Source organism: Trematomus bernacchii, unplaced genomic scaffold (genome assembly GCF_902827165.1).
Source record: "Trematomus bernacchii unplaced genomic scaffold, fTreBer1.1, whole genome shotgun sequence".
NCBI classification, from domain to species: Eukaryota; Metazoa; Chordata; class Actinopteri; order Perciformes; family Nototheniidae; genus Trematomus; species Trematomus bernacchii.
The window spans coordinates 11,037,246-11,056,066 of record NW_022987803.1 but is presented as its reverse complement, the minus strand read 5'-3'; the positions used below and the strand labels follow the sequence as shown (position 1 = coordinate 11,056,066).

At 41.3% G+C, this 18,821-nt stretch overlaps 1 protein-coding gene across 1 annotated transcript in view; it reads left to right on the top strand.

Annotated features, from left to right (window-relative positions):
- LOC117498323 (kelch-like protein 29) overlaps window positions 1-18,821 on the top strand; it is a 205,540-nt gene that overhangs the window by 183,631 nt on the left and 3,088 nt on the right. The window contains 3 exon segments of the mRNA XM_034150343.1: window positions 4,940-5,064; window positions 5,067-5,132; window positions 17,824-17,968. Coding sequence (XP_034006234.1) covers window positions 4,940-5,064; window positions 5,067-5,132; window positions 17,824-17,968 — 336 coding nt within the window.

Genomic DNA, 18,821 nt, shown 5'->3' with positions numbered 1-18,821 from the left:
TATGGAGCCTGAGTGGTTTTGTTATCTAAGTGAGGCGTCTTTCCTTCTTCCTTCTTGCTTCCCACTCTCGTTTCTCACTCTATATGCTGTAGTTTGTATCTCAGGGGAAACGGATACGTGTCAGTATCTCGGAGACTGGCAGCCCATCCATTATAGCTTATCGCATGTGTGTGTTTGTGTGTGAAAGAGTGAGGCAGAGATGTGTGGAAAAATACGTGGCTCATGATCCACACACCCTGCAGGTACCCATATTAGTGAATTGGCTGTGATGCCCGGGGCGCCTTCTCCATGGTGAGATTGCATCATCCGTGTGTTTTGTGGAGTGAGAGATGGACAGAAATGTACTATGTAGGTCATGTTTGAAAGATGGAGGATATGTGGTCAGCTTCAAGAGACCAACATTGGTCAATAATGCAACACATTCTACCTCCTGTTCACATTATATCACACTTATAAATTCATATTTTTTCCTCTGTTCCATTGCAGCTTCACTAAAAACAGAGAGAGAAACAGATGGCACACACACAAGGCTCTTAGATGTGTAATGCCACCGAGCAAATCCAATAGAGGGCTTCATAACGGCGTTTACAGCATCCATTCATTTTTATGCTCTCTGACTCAGATGTACGTTTCCTAGTAAATGATAGAAATGTGTGCCCCAGGCGCAATATCTGCATATGCTCCACATTCTCTCAGCACATCTGTGATGACGTCGTCACTGAGAGAGATAAGGGAAGCCCACGTCCAGAGAACAGAGATGTTTTTTTAGAACAACAGCTTGCTGCATAGATGCAGGCTAAAAGCAACCTCAAAGAAGGTACATCTAAATCATGTATTTTCAAAGAGACTTCAATTAAAATATAGAGCTAGCTCAGCAGATCTCCTCCACCCTGTCATCCTGGAGTAAATTGTCCTGATGACAAGCCCAGTGTCCTCTGGTTTTCGCCTCGGTTACCTCGACAAAAAGGCAATTGCAATATAGCTGAAGATTATCTCTGTGGAAAACAAAAGTTGATGATACACTTTTTGTTCAGTTGTTCAGTAAATTGTTCATGCCGTTGCACAAAGCATGAAAATACCTTTTTTCAGGCATATTACCAGAATCACATTAAATATGAGGTGCAAAAATCGCTGACTCAAAGCTGGCCCTATTAGGTATAGCTTTGTCAACAAAAAACATATGTGAACAAAACATAATTCATTGTTCTACTTGTATCTAGGTACTTCCTGTGCCATCAAATCCATCAGTATTAGTTTACTTTGCCTTTTGTTTAAACACAAAAGTGCACAATACAGAGTGGCGATGATGCAAAGTATTGAGAAACGGCATCACACTTTGATGGTTCGGACCTTTGGTGACTTTTAACTACTTTAAATCCACTCTAAAACATAGAATAGATACAGAACTGAAGTATGTGTTTAATAAATGGTGTTATATCCATAAACAAATGTTATCTATTTAATTATTCATGCTTAGGCATATTTAACCATCCAGCCAATACCAACAAATGTGTGATCCAAGTGTGAATTGTCATTCAAATAATGCATAGTCCACCCCCACCTTAGTATTTAACACCTGGTATTTATAATGCTCCATACTGTAGGTGGCAGATTGGCATATTAACGTTGGATATAATTCTTCATATGCACTATAGAGAGCATGTAAACAGGACGGGAGGTGGTAAACCTGTCAGCTGTCAACATAAACAAACATGGCAGGTGTGACATTTCAACTTCACCTGTCAGACATTCTGCTTTGTATCCAAACAGGTCAGTGGAGAACAAAGGCCAGAGAAACGTTAGCTTGTACTCTTTTTTTCATATTGCGTGGGTAGCTTTTACACCTGGCTGACATGGAATTATAACTCTTATTTGTTGGCTTGTCAGTCGCAGTGGGTGGGAGGAGAATGAACATGTTTGTCTTCATCCAGATTACAGAACATAGAGAGACGGCACATTTAGTTGAAAGAATGGCCTCTTTCCTTCATTCATAATCTCTGTCTGCTCTTCCTATCTGTTGTTATCCTGTCTCTCTTCTTACACAAAAGAACACAATCCTACATTGTCTGCTGTGTTGTAACCCGGCAGCTGCATTTTGTGAGATGATTGTCCCTGCGTGATGAAACAAGCCCTGTCAGGAGCTACAGCCGATTACATGGCTTCATGCAGTGATCACTCTTTGTGTATAAATACTTTAGAAAAAAAGCAATCGATGCAATGCAACATGTTGATGGATAAACTCCAACACTGACATTGAAAAATCTCTGTCTGCCTTTGCTGTCTGACGGAGAGATTCAGAGTTAAGAGGAGAGATGTAGGCACAGGCAATGAACACAGAGATTTGGTTTGCTCCCTCTCTCTTTCTATATTCTCGTCTGCCTTGGATATATAATCAAACCATATGCAACCGCTCTGAGAATCTTTTAGTCCTTATTTCACGGTTCGCATTAAATGCTTGATGGTGCATCACACGTGTAATGAATCCAATCAGATGCGTGACCTCTGAGGCTCTCTGAGACGCTGAGTTTTTCTGACCTGCCCATGTTAGTCTTTATGAGAACTCCTGACCCTTTTGACTGCATTACAGCTGTGCCATGTTAACACTAATGGCCCTTTACAATTATGTCTTGATCCGCAGTCTAACATGAGCCAAATATCATCCAACCAAGTTAGAATTATAGTGGTCGTTTTGCATGACAGATGTCTGTTTTGTCTCACCGCTTTGAAGTGAGTAGGAACGGGTGGAAAAAAACCTTATTTCCACCAACCTATCAGAACTTAAAAGGTTAAGCGACAACCTTTGGGATTAGGCAGTGAAGCCTGTGTGAAAGTGCCAAAAACTGTTGTTAATAGAATGGCCACTTGAGGCTGGAGCAAAAGGGAGTTGAGCTCCATCGAACCCTAAGTTAAAATGTCCAATTTTACTTGAAAAGAAATCATGTTACAGCCTGGTACCAAAGAACGTGTGAAAAAAGTGTGAATGTCCCCAATGAAGACTACTGTACCGGGTTTGAATTGTTATGTTAGTTTACTATTTGAATACTATTTTGAAAGCCTTTAAGTAAGCATTATAAGGGGCTTGGCCACTTTAAGTGACAGGTGTCCTCACAGGTAGCTAGATGCTTGCTGTCTGGTAGCATATGTTCTAATGTCAGAATAGTCCAAAAATAAACATCACGACAATACATCTTTCAGAATTCCTAACTAACTTTAACAGTAAGAATGTGAATTGTGGTTTTAAGTTCTTTTTTCATCATCCAGACCAGCTATTTGCAGTAGTCTTATTGTTTTTTTGTTCCCATCCCCTAATCAGCTTCACTCAGCAGTGTCTGACCCTTAAATGTATGAACCTCCCCCGAAGTGGTCCAAGGGGTAATTACATCTGCCAGAGAATGAGACACGTGTTAGTCCTTCTATCTCAGCAGGGCGCAGTTACTCAACCTGATGCTAGTGTGTGTATGTGTGTTTCTGTGGGTGTGTGTCCTTGTTTAAACAGTGCTAATTGGCACTCTGGAGTGTTTCGACTCCACCTCTCCCAGAGTGTCTTGTGCCGCCACTTTATCAGACTGCCAGTCGATTTTAAATCCATCCCCTCAGCGGGTGTTGCCAGAAACATTATCAGAACCCCAAAAGAGAATTTCCCCAAGGGCTATTTCACTTGCCCCTCTCACTCTCCTATCTAACGGCCTTCTCACAGGAAGGTAGAGGCAAACAGAGCTTCCGGGTATCTTTTTGAAATTGCTACAGTAAAGCATCCATAGCCAGAAAAAATCTTTGCACACCTGTAAGCCTTGGACGAGTACATCCCTAAAACTGCACAAAACGCCCAATGCTTTTGCAATTTAAGGCTTCCAATGAAGCCTTAAATTGCTTTCAAGTGAAAGAATGGGAATCTACTTTTTTGAGCAGTAAGTTTGATTGTGAGGTTGGTTTTCCTGGGGGACATAGGCTACAGTTTTTGTTTTATGTAAAGGTGTTTTTCTTTTATATCAAGACACAACATTTATTAAGAAAGGTTTGCTTTAGTTTGAATGGATGTGTGTTTTAATCACAGATCCCGTATATGTTAGCGGCTCTTTAATGAGGCCTTTTCAAGCTGGAAGGCTGTCAGAGCTGCTGCTTTGATCAGTGGCCCATGGACACAGGATTACACTGCTAACACGCTACGCTAATGGAGCCATGGGGCAAAAACACACTTACAAACATGCCTCTAAACACACACACACACACACCAAACACAAATTCAAATTTAGTAAATATACATAAAAACACACTCAACCTCTAACAAGGGCACAGTGGCATAAGCCGGTGTCTTGTTGTGATGCAGCCCATTATGTCAGGCCCTTTCATCTGTTTGTGGCGGTTTGGGTCGGCTGAGTTCTAGGCTCGCAGCTAAAGGCTCTGCCAAAGAGGGCTCAGAGAGAAAGGTCCAAAGCTCGGCGCTGACACACAGCCCAACTCTAGAGACTAATGGTTTGTAGCTCCCAACATATGTTGCTTTGTGTAATTGCTTTAATTGCTGTCATTGTACGTAATGGTTGGTCTTTTTCATCTTCCCTGGTGGTGTAGGCATTCTGCTAATTATATCTGTCAGCCCCGCAGCCAAAATGAGAGTTTCACAGCCATTTCAGAGCAGTGGGAACTTTTACATCTGTAGTTTCTGGATACTATCGATGTTTGTGTGGATGTAAATGACTGAGTGATTGTTAGAATAGCTTATGAATCATTAGAGTTCAGATCATTTAGAAACTCCCCATCGTGAATCTGTTTAATGGACCTGGGGTGAGGTTCAAACCTTAACCGGCTTTTCCTTCCGATTTATTTCGCTGTGGTTTTTAATTTGTATTTTATTTTATTTTAATTTTAATTTGTACATCCAAGGTTGAAATGACAATGTTGGTCTAACAAAAACTGGAAATCTCTTTTTCTTTCACTCCAGGTACGACACCATCACCAACCAGTGGGAGACAGTTTCTCCTCTGCCGAAGCCGGTCTACTCTGCAGCAGCCACGGTGTGCGGAGGGAAGGTCTACGTGTTTGGAGGAGTGAACGAGGCCGGGCGCGCGGCGGGGTCCTGCAGTCCTATGTACCGCAGAGCAACACCTGGAGCTTCATTGAATCCCCCATGATAGGTAAGACAGGTGACAACACCCATGGTTATTTATCTATAAATGTGGTTTTTTTCACACACAAGCTTCAACACAGTGCAGACATGTCCTCAGGGGACGTGTTGCCATGTTTGCCATCACCTTTTATGTGATACCATAACTGTTGCTTCCTTTTAAACCAGTCGACCAAGTTGATATTCCCAAATGCGTGGTTTCTCTTTCCTTATTATGGCTCTGCATTTTCCCTATTTGAAAGGGAATTAACCACACACCAGCAGAAGAAAACCCATGAATATTAATGTCTGCTTTTTATTAGTAATGTAACACTGAAAAAGGCACACATTGCAGTATTACTGTTCTCATTTATATGCATGCTTTCCTATAATCCTTGGTCATTGACTATCTTGTTAGAGTCTTTGGGCCTCCATTATGGTTCCCATGGTTGCCTAGCAACAGTGTTTTCACAAATCTACCCACTTGAATATCTTCCATATCATGTGCTTGACTTGTCCTGTCAAACCTATAAAATACCGATGGCCATTTGAAGAAAAAACTGTTGATGACTTTATGAGGCTGAATCCTTTACTTGGGGCTTCTACTCCCTTTGCACTTTGTACCTTAAAAACACATGACGTGACATCCCACGTTGACATGCTTGTTCGTTTGATATATTGCAGGCCTGCCTACACTCACGCATTGAGCGTGAGAGTCACGCAATTAACCCATATCTCACGCACTCACGTCCAAAATAAATGTAGCCTATATAAATATAAAAATAAAGTGAAGGAACAGCAAACCGAGCGGTCTACGAAATGAGACGGTCTTCTGGCTTAGTTCAGTCAAGTTGGAACAATATTGGGAGATTCGGATTTCACGGATCAATAACTCATGAACAAAACATTATTCAGACACAAATGACGTCTCCTAAGTACCGTGGTAAGGACAACGAACTACAATCATATTTTGATCAAAAAAAGCCAATACGCGCCGTCCTCCGAGCTGGACACATTACATTGGTCTCTATCCGCAGCCGGAGAAGAAACGAGTGCTCAGGGACCGTCTGCAAAGTGCAACTCCGAAAAAAGAGAATACAATAATATTCACTATTATACAGTATATTTCTACCAAACTCACCACACAAACCAATAGTCTCCTGTGTGTCATACTACAGCAGAGAGTTTGGAAGAATATGCTTTTGAATAATTTGGGGGAATATTTATAATGTAAAATCTTCAATAAATATGACATCATCTTCAATAACTTTACTATTATACAGTATATTTCTACCAAACTCACTATTTGCATTGTTGTTGTTAGCATCTGGTTAGCTAGCTGCGCTAACGGATATTAGAAGCTGTTTCTAAAACAAGGAGAAGAGAGCTCTCTGCTGTCAGACTGAGAGAGATAACTACAGCTCAGTGAGGTAAGGGACTCTGAGTGTTTAGATAGTTAACTTTAGTCTAGTTATCTCAGTGGGTCTCAAATGGTTTGGTCACCATTTATGAGAATAAATGAAAAACAGTTATGAAATACTATATGACAGTAAAACAAGAATACAGTTTAAAAGGTGAGTGATTTGTAAAATATCCATAAAGAAAAAGGAAATCTGTTTACAGTTCTGTTTCATATGGGTGTTGAGTATCCATAAATTCATTTTGCTCTCAAAGTGCACCAGGTTGATGCATTTAACTTCAATATTTAAAAAAAAAATCTTCCAGGGGGAGCATGCCCCCGGACCCCCCTAGAGGAGGTGAGGAGCCCCCCCCCCCCCCCCCACACTTATAAAATAGCACTTGATTGTAGGAGTCGCGGGTACACTGTGTATGTGCGTATTCCACTGTAGCGCCCGGTACATGAATGGGAAACCCTAGTTTGTACATGTTCAATACATTTGTAACACTGAACACATGAACGTTTCTTTTTTCGGTTCACCAAAAATAAATCTCACTCCAAGCTGAACTCAAATGTTGGCAGCCCTGTATATTGATATATATATATATATATATATATATATATATCAATATCTCCTGTGTGTTAAGGTGAAGATAAAAGCCAGCCTTTAAGAACATTAACGGTGGTAAAACCTCTACAAATGAGATTTGAGTGTTGTTAGAATGTTAGAGTTCATTCATGTCGATTGACCCACACTCAGGAAACAGATCATTCATTGGTCAGTGTGACCTTTTTCCATCCTAGTTGTTTTCTTCTTATCATTATTTCCTTCCTACTCTGTATTTAACATTATTCACTTGTTATTGCTCCATCAGTGTAATGAGAAGACCATAGTTTGCTGCAATGTTTTGGACCTCTCTGTAGTTATTCACCGCAAAAACCTGCAGCCACGTTCCAGTCAGAGCCACCAGGGTCCTGTAAAGGATGCAGCATCAGAAGAAACACTTAAAGTAAGCTGCCATAACTCCAAGGTAGCAGGAAAAGCACAAAGTGTACGACCCTGCGTGAATCAAAACACTGACAGATGTGTTCCCACTGCAAAGATCTTATCAACAGGCGGGGTTTTTTAAATATATTTATTTGAAAGGTGCAGTGCTGCAGGGATGATTGCTATTGATTTGAACACATCCTGTGAGTCTTTCCGTTTAACATTTGGTTCTGGACGACACTTTTACACACTGACACACACCACACGTGGAGTGTAAACCTATCCCACAAAAATGCTTTCTTTTGTAGAGTTAGATTGATACCCCTGCTGTCTGTCGATAGATATGAGGAAATAGCCAGTCGGACTCCAAAATCCAAATACCAGCAACTCTAAGGCTTTGTTAATAACATGTTTTATCTTGTACATTTCATCTGCACTAACATATTTGACAGGGGGGGGGCTCAACTATTTCCTGGTTAGGAGCTTTAGCCAGTAACCAGTTGATTTGTCCTACACCAGAAATATTCCTTCAAATCAAATGGCAAATTGTCAGTTTTGGCTTTGTTTTTTCCACTAAGTTAGCAAAGAAATATAACCTGTGCTAAAATAAGATAATGCTAGTGGGGGCAGCCTTGCACTTAATGGCCACATATGATCCTGGCTATGTTTAAGTACATTTTGATACATTTAAAAAAAAAGATTGAAATGATCTATTTCATGCCAGATCATCCCATTTAAAATGTTGGCAAATTACGTCATCTCTAGGGGTAGAGCTATCCAGATGCGGCTCAAATGGCGGCGTACTGATGCTGCAGTTAATTCTGGCTTAGAGCAGAAACACTGGGTCATAAATGTATTTGAATTCAACTGTTTCCTGACACAGTGGATCATTAAAGCACTAGAGCAGCGGCACTTCCGTCAGCACTGATGCCCAGTTCCTCCCTCTCTGTTATTAGAGCCTTTTCAGAGACACACTACTGCGAGCGTAATTCAGATTATGTAACGCTGGTGTTTGGGGCGAGAGCTGAATGGTATTACTGGGCAGGAAGAGAAGCTGGCAGAGGAGGAATGAGAGCAAAGTCTGTCGAGTAACACACACATGCACGCAGACACGCAGACACACACAGCCTCTACTTACCTCATATCAACTATACATCCCCCAGGGGCACAGGTACACAGCGCATGAATTATGTAACGAGCCGGGAGGTTACTCTGTGTGTGTGCATGCATTCTGTTTGTCTATTAGTGTGTGTATGTGTGTTAAGGACAGACAGACAGACCGTCATCTGTCAGGGTGTAGATGAGCCTGTGTCTGACAGCCAGCGAGCCGGGGGATAATGGACAGGTTTAGTGCTTCCTGTGAAATTGGGCCGGCGATGATTTTAGTGAGCCGGTGGGGAGCGCTTCTCGATCAACCCTCTGCCTCCCACCATCGCTCTGCCTCTCTAATCTGCCTGCTCATCTGCCCTCTCTCCCCCCCCCCCCCTCCTTCTGTCTCACAGCCTCCCCCTCCGTACGCCTCCCCCCCACGGTCTCTCGCGGTCTCCCAGCACTGTCTTATCGACTGACACAAATACAGCTGTGTGCGTTTTCTGCGACTGTGTGTGTGCGTATGTGTTTTCCCTCAGCATGGACCATCTCCCGCATGAACTGCAAATGGGTTTCACAAACACTTATCAGGACTGACTTCCCATCTCTCGCAGAGCGAAAAATAATATCCCTTGTGCCAAAAATAGTCCCCTGAAAAAGTCCATGGAGATGTGTGGTGTCTATGTATCCTCCTTTGTCTTCAATATCAGCTGAGCAGTATATGTTCTGAAACATTGGATGGTACAGTAATGGAGCCCCCACACATGCAGTCAACCATTTATGAAACCTCGTTGCCTTCCTTAAAAGGTCAGTTCAACAAAACAACCTCAATGCCAAGGTTTCACAATGTCTCTCTCTGAGATTTCTGCCTACGCCTCAGCACAATGGAGGTGAAAGAAACTTTGTTTGTGCATTGAAAAATGACATTTCCTGAAAAATCCATAATCCTGGGTGATCCAGCCAGGCCTCTCAGACTGCGACACCCTGTATAGCTGTGAGGTGCGAGGACATGTTCTCATATTATTCGGATATGAAGTTTTTCATACCAGTTACATTTCAGAGTCAACTCTTCCATATCAATTTACGTCTTCTTTTAAAAACTATTTCAAAGTCTTTTGATCTTTATCTTGTCAAACGTATTAAAACATTTGCGTTTGATTGCGGTTCAGTGAGCATTTTTGGGGGGGATTAATATGCTCCACCACAACATCCATGTTCCTCTCTGCATACATTAAAATAACTTATTGTGATTGCTTTTTACCTAACTTCTAGGCATCAGAACTCAATTTCAATTTGTTCAATACTTAAGGTTATAACCAAATACTTAAAAACACAAAATAATAAAAGGGGCTAAAATGTGCAGAGCTATGTCATGTTCTCATAGCTTACCTAAATGCACATCTGAGTCTAGGTACAGTACGACAGGGCCTTCAGCATAGCTGTAGGAGACACTTAGTCTTTGTCTTAAAAGTCATAAGGGATGCGAGCCCTTTCTAGGCTTTTGTCCTTTTATTAATTAATGTCTACTAAAGAAAAAGGCCCCTACAAAAAGTGTTCACAGCGTATTCTGTAAAGGGCACTTATTCCACAATACTGAATAATGAATGAGGAGATCTTGGCGATTATTATTATTTTTTAATTCCATAATATTATGGCGAAAGCAGATATTAAAGCCAAAGAGAACTCTCCAATATGTCTCCATGACATCACATATTTATGAAAAATAGATGAGCAATATCAAAGTTTAGCTTCTATGTGACTCTCCTATCCAGTGTGTGGGTTCTTTAGATTTCATTGACAGTAACTAAACACCTCACCAACAGTCACATTCAAATGGTTTTAAATGAATGTTATGGAAGAGAATACGTTTTCGAAATGAAAGATTCAAAGGCTTTGTTTTCATATACATAACGGTTACAGCCTGGTTAATGCAATAAACATTTTCATTCCCAGGCTCTTCCAACAATACAATATACTTAAGACATTCAAATAAATAAAATAGGGCAATTACAATAGTGCAAGTGTAATGCAAGAATAAATGAACATGTACAATTGAATGTTACGACAGAATGTGAAATGAAATACTGTTCATTAAATTATAATACTGTTTATTTTAATAATGTATAAATATGCACACTATAAAACAGAATAATTAAGACCTACCCACTTTAAACCAATCAAAAGATTAGACAGATTTATACAAAATTGTCCCAAATTACAAAAGTATGCTTTACTTCATCACCAGCCTAATTTCAAAAAAGTTTCCGGGGACTCTCTGCGTAGATATTTATATTTTGGGTACCACATGTTTTAATACTCCCTTGCTATCACACATCCTCTCAGGCACATTCAGAGTGAAGCACACACACACTGTACTTCCTCTCCAAGGCCCCCTCCAGTATTCAGCCAGCGTTCATCCCCTGCTGACAGACGGGTCTCCATCGACTGGTGGACGCCGGGGACCTGAGAGCAGAGGCGCCGCGCCCAGACTGCTCTATCGGGAAATTGACAGCAGAACAACTGCTCGCGCAAATGACGTGTCAGCCCAATGGGCACGGCAGGTTGAGAGTGCCATTATGGAGGTGGAGCATGTACGAGGTGAGCGTGACTGAGCGCGAGACGTGGAAAAGATGGAGTGTTTCCATAGCTACACCCCCCCCCTGCAATCGTTCCCTATCATACTTAATTAAAGCACATCATCCTCTTTCGCTCTCTCTGCGGTTTTTGGCCAATCATTTCAAAGGCTGCTCTTATTCGCCTCACACCGAATAAAAGGACGTTGTGTGATAAAGGAAAAAGTTTCTGCTGCTCCAATTACCTTGTTGTAATCTTATCTAAGCGTCTGGCAGCAGGAACTGAGGCTTCTTTGTCCTATTTCCTCCATCTCCCATGCGCTCTCTGGTGGGACGCAGGAAGCCGGAGAGGACACCCAGCACCGAGCCTCCATCTTTCTGAGGAGAATGACTCGTGTATTCCTTGTTTATTGTTCTTCCGCCGCCTATGACTGACTGCACATTAACATGTCTCTGTTGTGCTTTGTGATGACGACTGCCGTTTGTAGAGTCTTATCTGGATCTCTCCAGTGTAGTATTGTAATTGTGTGATATATTTGTGGTCGTGTTATCTCTGCGGTAGTGTTCAGCTTTATTCAATCAGATATCTGCTGTGATGCAGGACCCAGATAGGAAAGGATCAGGGGTTAAATTGGCCCGGGGCTGTCCAGCATGTTAGCCGGAGCTCTTTCATCATCAGCCTTGCACAGCTTCAACACTGAATATCTTTACAGAACATTGAAATGTGTACTCAGTGCATAGAAAAGGCATCTGCATATCAAATCAAGCGCTTCCTAAATGAACAGAATGACACCAGTCAGTTGGAGAGATGTTTTGACTTCACGTTTGGCAAGTCACTTCGGCTTTGCAACACGCCATTGTTGAAGGACTTGGTGAAAGTGGCTCCCTGTTGGTCAAATGAATCGTATAGTATAAATATTACCACATATATAAGAAAATTGCAAATAGTATAGTATGTCAAAAAAGTTTTAAAAACTAAATAGTATAGTATATCGGAAATATGATAAAGAACTGCATAGTATAGTATGACGGAAATACATTTGGAAAAAAGTTAATTAAATGAGAAAAATTGCAATTATATTGTGATGAAAATATAAGAAAGAATTGCATAATATAGTATGTTGGAAATATAAGAAAAATACATAATTTAGTCTTAAAAATATGAGAAAAAACAGCATCGTATTGTACCTCAAAAATTTGAGAAAAAAAACATCGTAGCTTATTATGTTGAAAAATTCTGAAAATATAACATACAGCTCTGGAAACATTAAGAGACTACTCCAAATTGTTCTTAAATCTCAATCTCTAAATGTTTGGCCGCCATTTCATTCCAGTGTCTGTTGAAATCCAACACAGGGAAATGTAGTCAGTAGTTTATAGAATAAAAAAAATAAAAAAATGTTTACTCAAACACAGACCTAGAAATAGTAAAACCAGAGAAACTGATGATGCTGCATTGGTACATTCTTTCCAGAGCACTAGTATAGCAGGCCAAATTCAGAATCAGAAAAAACGACTTTGTATAGCATGTCTATGAAACAGTATTACATGTCGAAACAAAGTCATCGTTTAGTAACTAAAATACAGGAGAAAAATAAATGAACTTAATAGTGTAGTGTATCAAAAATATTCCAAAGAAAATCATAGTAAAATTGGTCGGAAATATTAGAAAAAAACGACATAGAAAAGACCAATTACATCAGGTTACATTATATTCAACTTTATGGTATGCACAAAGTACAATTACTGTAGTTTGCATCCAACCAGAAGTGCAAACAAGTGATATAAACGGTGCAATATAAATGTAATACCCTTTAAAAGCTGGTAATGAATATAGACAGAATAAAACAGACACTTCAGACAGGACACATATTAATACATCTTAGACAGTTATTGATCCTCTCATAAAGGCTCAGAATAAATATGAGTACATTTTTAGACATGAAACATTAAAGAAACCAACCTTTTATTTAATGGATGTATGGCAACAGAAAGGTGTTTGTTCTGACAGCAACCTCAAATGTCATCATAGCCGTGTTTGGGTGTGTGTGCGTCTTCACTTGTTTGCTGTCCTTGACCTCAGCCCGAGGGGTCCCAGATTCGGTGACTAAGCTGTTTTATCGGAGTGTGAGAGGCTACGTCAGCCCTGCTGCCCTTCAGGCACGCCTGTACTTCTATCAGCTCTGCCGTGTTAAAGCCTTGTTTTGCTGTCTGCCTCTCCCTTCCCTTTGTTCATGTTTAATGTAGAATGTGGTCAGTTGTGAATTCTTTGCCCAGTGTTTTCTAACATCAGATCTTTGAAACCAGTCCGTTGTGTCTCCGAGAATAGCAGGGTTTGTTTAAACTTGTGCCCTCTTTACTGTAGCTCAGTGCTGTTTAGGCACCAACAGCATGTGTTCTGCGGCGTAGGCCAGGGGATGAAAGCAGGAGCTGAGTGTCGGGGAGATGCTGAACCTCAACAGTAGTCCTTTGAGGCTGGCCAATGAGAATGAGGTAAACCTCAGGTCTACATTCTCCAAGCACTCAAACCAGATGCTTACTGCGTGTCCTCGGTAGACAAGCAGGTAGCGATGGTGAGAGTTTCTGTGGGGGAAAGAGAAAAAGGTTTTTCCTTTGAGAGCATCCTGTTATTATTCTGCCTCAGGCGCCGAGCGGAGAGAAATGAGTGTTCTGTGTTTATGGGACCTAACACAAAACATCATGTACACACGTTTATGCTGGCACACAGACACACACACACACTATGAGCGACTGGCAGCTGCATATCAATGAGATGGAAAAGGTAAAAGAAGAAAATAAACACGTTGGGCAGAATGTGAGGAGGACCAATCAGTGGCAACTTGTCTGTCAAGGGGCTGAAATTGAAGCTGATGCCTCAGATGGCTGCGGCGGAATTTCAGATTGGATTTCATTGTGCGTAAATGACTGTGCCGTGGTCATGTAAGACATGAAACAACTGCGTGAAGTCATTTAGAGGCTGAAGTTAAGTGGGATTTTGTATTCAGCCATGAAAGCAGCATGGATAGCAACACACTTACTTCCAAGCCGGCATCTACAGTGCATTATGAGGGTATTGATATCGAATTATGATGCTTCATGAATGCACCATAAACATAATAATAATAATAATAATACATTTCATTTCCAAGCGCTTTTTCAGGTGCTCAAAGACGCTTTACAGTGGTGATAAAACGAGATATAATAGAATACAAATATAATACATTTTATAATAAATATAAAAACAGCAACACAATATAATTCACATATTCAAAGCCAGTCTGAAGAGGTGTGTTTTGGTCAGTGTTTTGAAGGTGGGGGGGTCGGTGCAGTCTCTGATGTGTTGTGGAAGGGAGTTCCAGAGGGTGGGGGCAGCGATGGAGAAGGCTCTGTCCCCCCAGAGGGTGGGGGCAGCGATGGAGAAGGCTCTGTCCCCCCAGGTTCGGTGCTTGGTTCGTGTGGGGATAGAGAGGAGATTGGCTTCTGGTGAGCGAAGGCTGCGGGAAGGGGTGTGGTGGTGGATCAGGTCGGTGAGGTAGGGGGGGGGGCCTGGTTGTTGAGAACTTTGTGTGTTAGCAGAAGGATTTTGAAGTGTATTCGTTGACGGACAGGGAGCCAGGTGCAGGTTTTGAAGGACGGGGGTGATGTGGTCTCTGGAGCGGGTGTGGGTGAGGAGGCGGGCAGCGCAGTTCTGGATATATTGCAGTTTATTTAGAATGTTGGATGATGAGCCCTACAGGATGCTGTTACAGACTACTGTCCAGTCTTGAAGTGATGAATGCGTGGATGAGGGTTTCAGCAGCCGGGAAGGAGAGTGAGGGGCGGAGGCGGGCAATGTTTTTTAGGTGGAAGAAAGCGGTCCTGGTGATATGGTTTATGTGTTTATTGAATTTGAGCTGGCTGTCAAAAATGACTCCAAGGTTGCGAATGTGCTTTCTGACGCAGCATACCAACAGTCATAAACATGCATTCTAAGTGTCTTATGGACTGGTTCTAAACTACAGGTTGGTTGGTAGGGTTAATAATACATTATTACTACCTTTACATATCCTAACAATCATAATAGTCAATGCAGTAACATAAGTTGTTTTTGCATGTGTCAATTAAATGAAGTACATATTGATGAATCTATTATATATATTTATATTATGTATGCTCAGTATACAGTAGCATACTCTGAGTCATAAGAGATCAGATAAGAACTTTATTGATCCCAATTTGGGAAATGTTTGTGTTGCAGCAGCATAAAAAGACATGGCATTGTACAATAACAATTAAGACAAGAAATAAACAAGAAATGTTGATTTACAAATGAACAATAACAAGATATAAAGCAAGGTATTATATATACATAAGTATGTGACAGATGGAATATTAAATATGAAACTTAATATATAAATGTACAGTGTGTATCCGTAGTCATAATGTATTCAAAGCTTTATAACTAGTGGAAAGCATCCATAAGCAGTAGAATACATTAGTCACATGTATAATGTTTGACTGTTAATGTCGTGCATCAGAAAGCATGATCTGTGTTTAAATGTAGTCATCAAGCACTATACATGCAGCATAGTTGACACAGTATGATGTTTGTAATAAGTGTGACCATGACATTGTGAGGCATGTTCCCTGGAGAATATATTACCCTCAGTTGTGCTCTTATGTATTGCTCTCTCCTAAATGTTAGCAATCTTCGCTCTACAGAAAGAGGGAGACTGGTACCATAGACACTTGCTAAGCATCAGTGTGTTAGAATTGTAGCATTTGTGTGGCTGTAGACCGATGTATAAACAAAACATACAAATCATTTATAGTCCCACACACAAAAACCTCTTTTACATCAATCACACAAACATAGCAAAACCAAACCAAGACATGGGTTTACTTCACATTGGCACAGATATCTGGTCCAATATACAAAGGAAGTGGACCAGATTTCCTTTTTATTGTGAAAAGAAGTCATATTTCGAGGCATTATGTGCAGTAGAGTTCCTTACTAAGTATACGTATGAATATATATGAGAAAGGTAACCTTAGAGTGTCAAATAATGTGTGTTTACCAAGTATCTATCTATCCATTTCTCTATCTTTCCTTCTATCTATTTCTCTGTTTCTGTTGTTCCTTTTGCGGTTGAAAGTGAAATGTCAATCAAATGCGCATTTCTTAACTTGGTTGTAAATTACGAAAGGGTGATGGGTTTTATTATTTTTTTTAATTAACATTCGAGCCGTGTGTTAACGACCTTTTCCTTTGATCCTGAGTTGTGAAGCACTTTGTGGTCTGTTTCAAACTGAGCTTTGTAAATGAATCATCGATCCTCTGTATGACATTTAAATGAATAATTGAGATATTACTGCCGTTATGCTTTATAGGTGCATGTGATGAATGTGTGCTATGGGCTCTATGAATAGCTACATAATGACGGCTGCTTCTGGCACTGCTGGTGAATCTCGTTGATGCGACACCATCGGTGAAATCCGTTGTCGTTCTTTTTATTGACAGCCCGCTCTAATGAGTGGTGAAGCTGTCCCAAATATCAATACACACCCGGATGTTTAGGATTGTTTCTAAATCCATTTAGAGAGTACTGAGGGGAAATAAGCAGTGTGTATGTCTAGCTTTATATTTCAGCATGAGTCTATGCATCCGGCCCCTAGTCTTGCTTTTACCGAACATTATGGGGTAGCCTAAAACATAAAGCAGTGAGCTCTTTCAGCATGTCAGCTTCTGAAGTGCCTCTCGCCTCCAGAGATGACCTGCTAATTAAACATGGCCGCCTCCTTTCAGCAGCGGGGTGGAGGGCGGGGAGAAGGCGAGGCGGTCGGACAACACCAGAGCAGCTTTGAGGGTCTCCGCCGGCCTTATTAAGGCATCATGCGTCCCTCCTCCTGATGAGCGATGTGTGTCCGTTGTGGCAGAAAACTGAGGAGGACGCGGCTCTCGGCCAAGTGTCTGTGCATTATTCATGCTGCTTGTAAATTGGCCAGCTGCAGTCTGCTCAAGAGAAATTGCTCCGACTTTGAAACACACGTCCTCTTCCCACACAGCGGGGCTCTCAAGCTGCAGGTTTTCAGAGGCATTGTTCCACACAAACCACGGTTTCATTTTGTTTCCTTATCATCTATAGTTCTTCTGCGGTGCTGCTCTGTTTTCCTCCTCGCTATATATCAGATTGAATTATACAGTATGCACAGAATGCAGTATCCCACCTGTTCACTCATGTATCGCCCATAATGTGTGCACTATGTTTTTCTCAATTTCTTCCTCCGGTAAATGTATGGATCTGCCAGAGGGCGTAATGCAATTGTGAATTATTGGGACTTAGGTAACTCTTTTATATTGCTGCCAAGCCCAAACATGTTTTGGAGCGGAACCCAATAAAGCCGCAGTGATTTATGAACTCCGCTTTTTCACAGGTCGGCCATTCATTGCCTATTTCTTTGTTTTCACCAAAGCAATCTTGGAAATGGCACATCTGTAAAGTGATAAGGGGAATGTTGATGATGATTTTTGCATGCGGCCCGAGGAGAGGAAAACAAATTGATGCCATTATACTGAATGGAAATTGCCGCTGCATGTGAGAATGAATTTCAAACAATAGCTCTGTTTTGTTTTTTTAAATCTCTCCTCTTCTTCCCCCCTTCTCTCGCTCTCCTCTTCCTCTCGTATCTTTAGATAACAAATACGCCCCTGCAGTGAGTCTAAACGGTTTTATATTCATCCTGGGAGGAGCCTACGCCCGAGCCACCACTATCTATGATCCGGACAAAGGCAACATCAAGGCCGGGCCCAACATGAATCACTCCAGGCAGTTCTGCAGGTAACATATTATTAATGAAGCTGCGCCACATATAACTCAAACCCCCCAGCAATGGAACTGTAACCATGTTTTCAAAAGCCCAAAGCATTTGTTGAAGCTTCAAAAACACACAGCCTCAAAAAGATGTCAAACTCAACTGTATTAGTTATCAGTCTTTGTGTGGAAGCGCAGGTTAGCGGCTGCACACGGAAGTGTTTTTAAGGAAGTTAATTCAAAACGGAACAAAACCAGTCGTGAGCTGACAGTTTTCAATGAGTTGTTTTGGTAGATAAACTTTTCCGTGGCAGAATCATGGCTTTAAATTGATGGTCTTGATTTTCAAAATGGCTTGATAAGTAAAGCCTTTGTAACAATTCACATCAAATATCAGAAGCTCTGCTAGATTTAATCAACATTCTTTCAAAGCAGTGAATCGCTCAGTTTTATCCTGATTTCCAGTAAAGCTAAGACTTAGCATGTGTTCTAAAACGGATCCACACCTGTAACCTTCACACCACTTGTGGGCACATAATGGCTTATAGAGGGAGATAAATGAAAAGGAACGACAGCATCCCAGTCAGCTGGAGCCACTGAGCTGTGCAGCTGGATAATGAACCCACTCCTTTATGGGCCAAAGTGCTTGTTTTCTCTTTTCCTGCAGAAGCAGAGAAAGAGAAGCATGCACACAAAATGCATTCAGGAAGCAATTACAGGCGGGGATCTTATGTGCAGAATGTGTAACATAAATCACATTGTCAGAGTTATTGATAAGCTGCAGCAGCACAAGCCAGGCAGCTGTTCTGCTGCATTTAACTGAGTCTGACAGGAGAGAGGGGGAGCAGGGAGCAGCAGCAACACACACACACACTCAGAG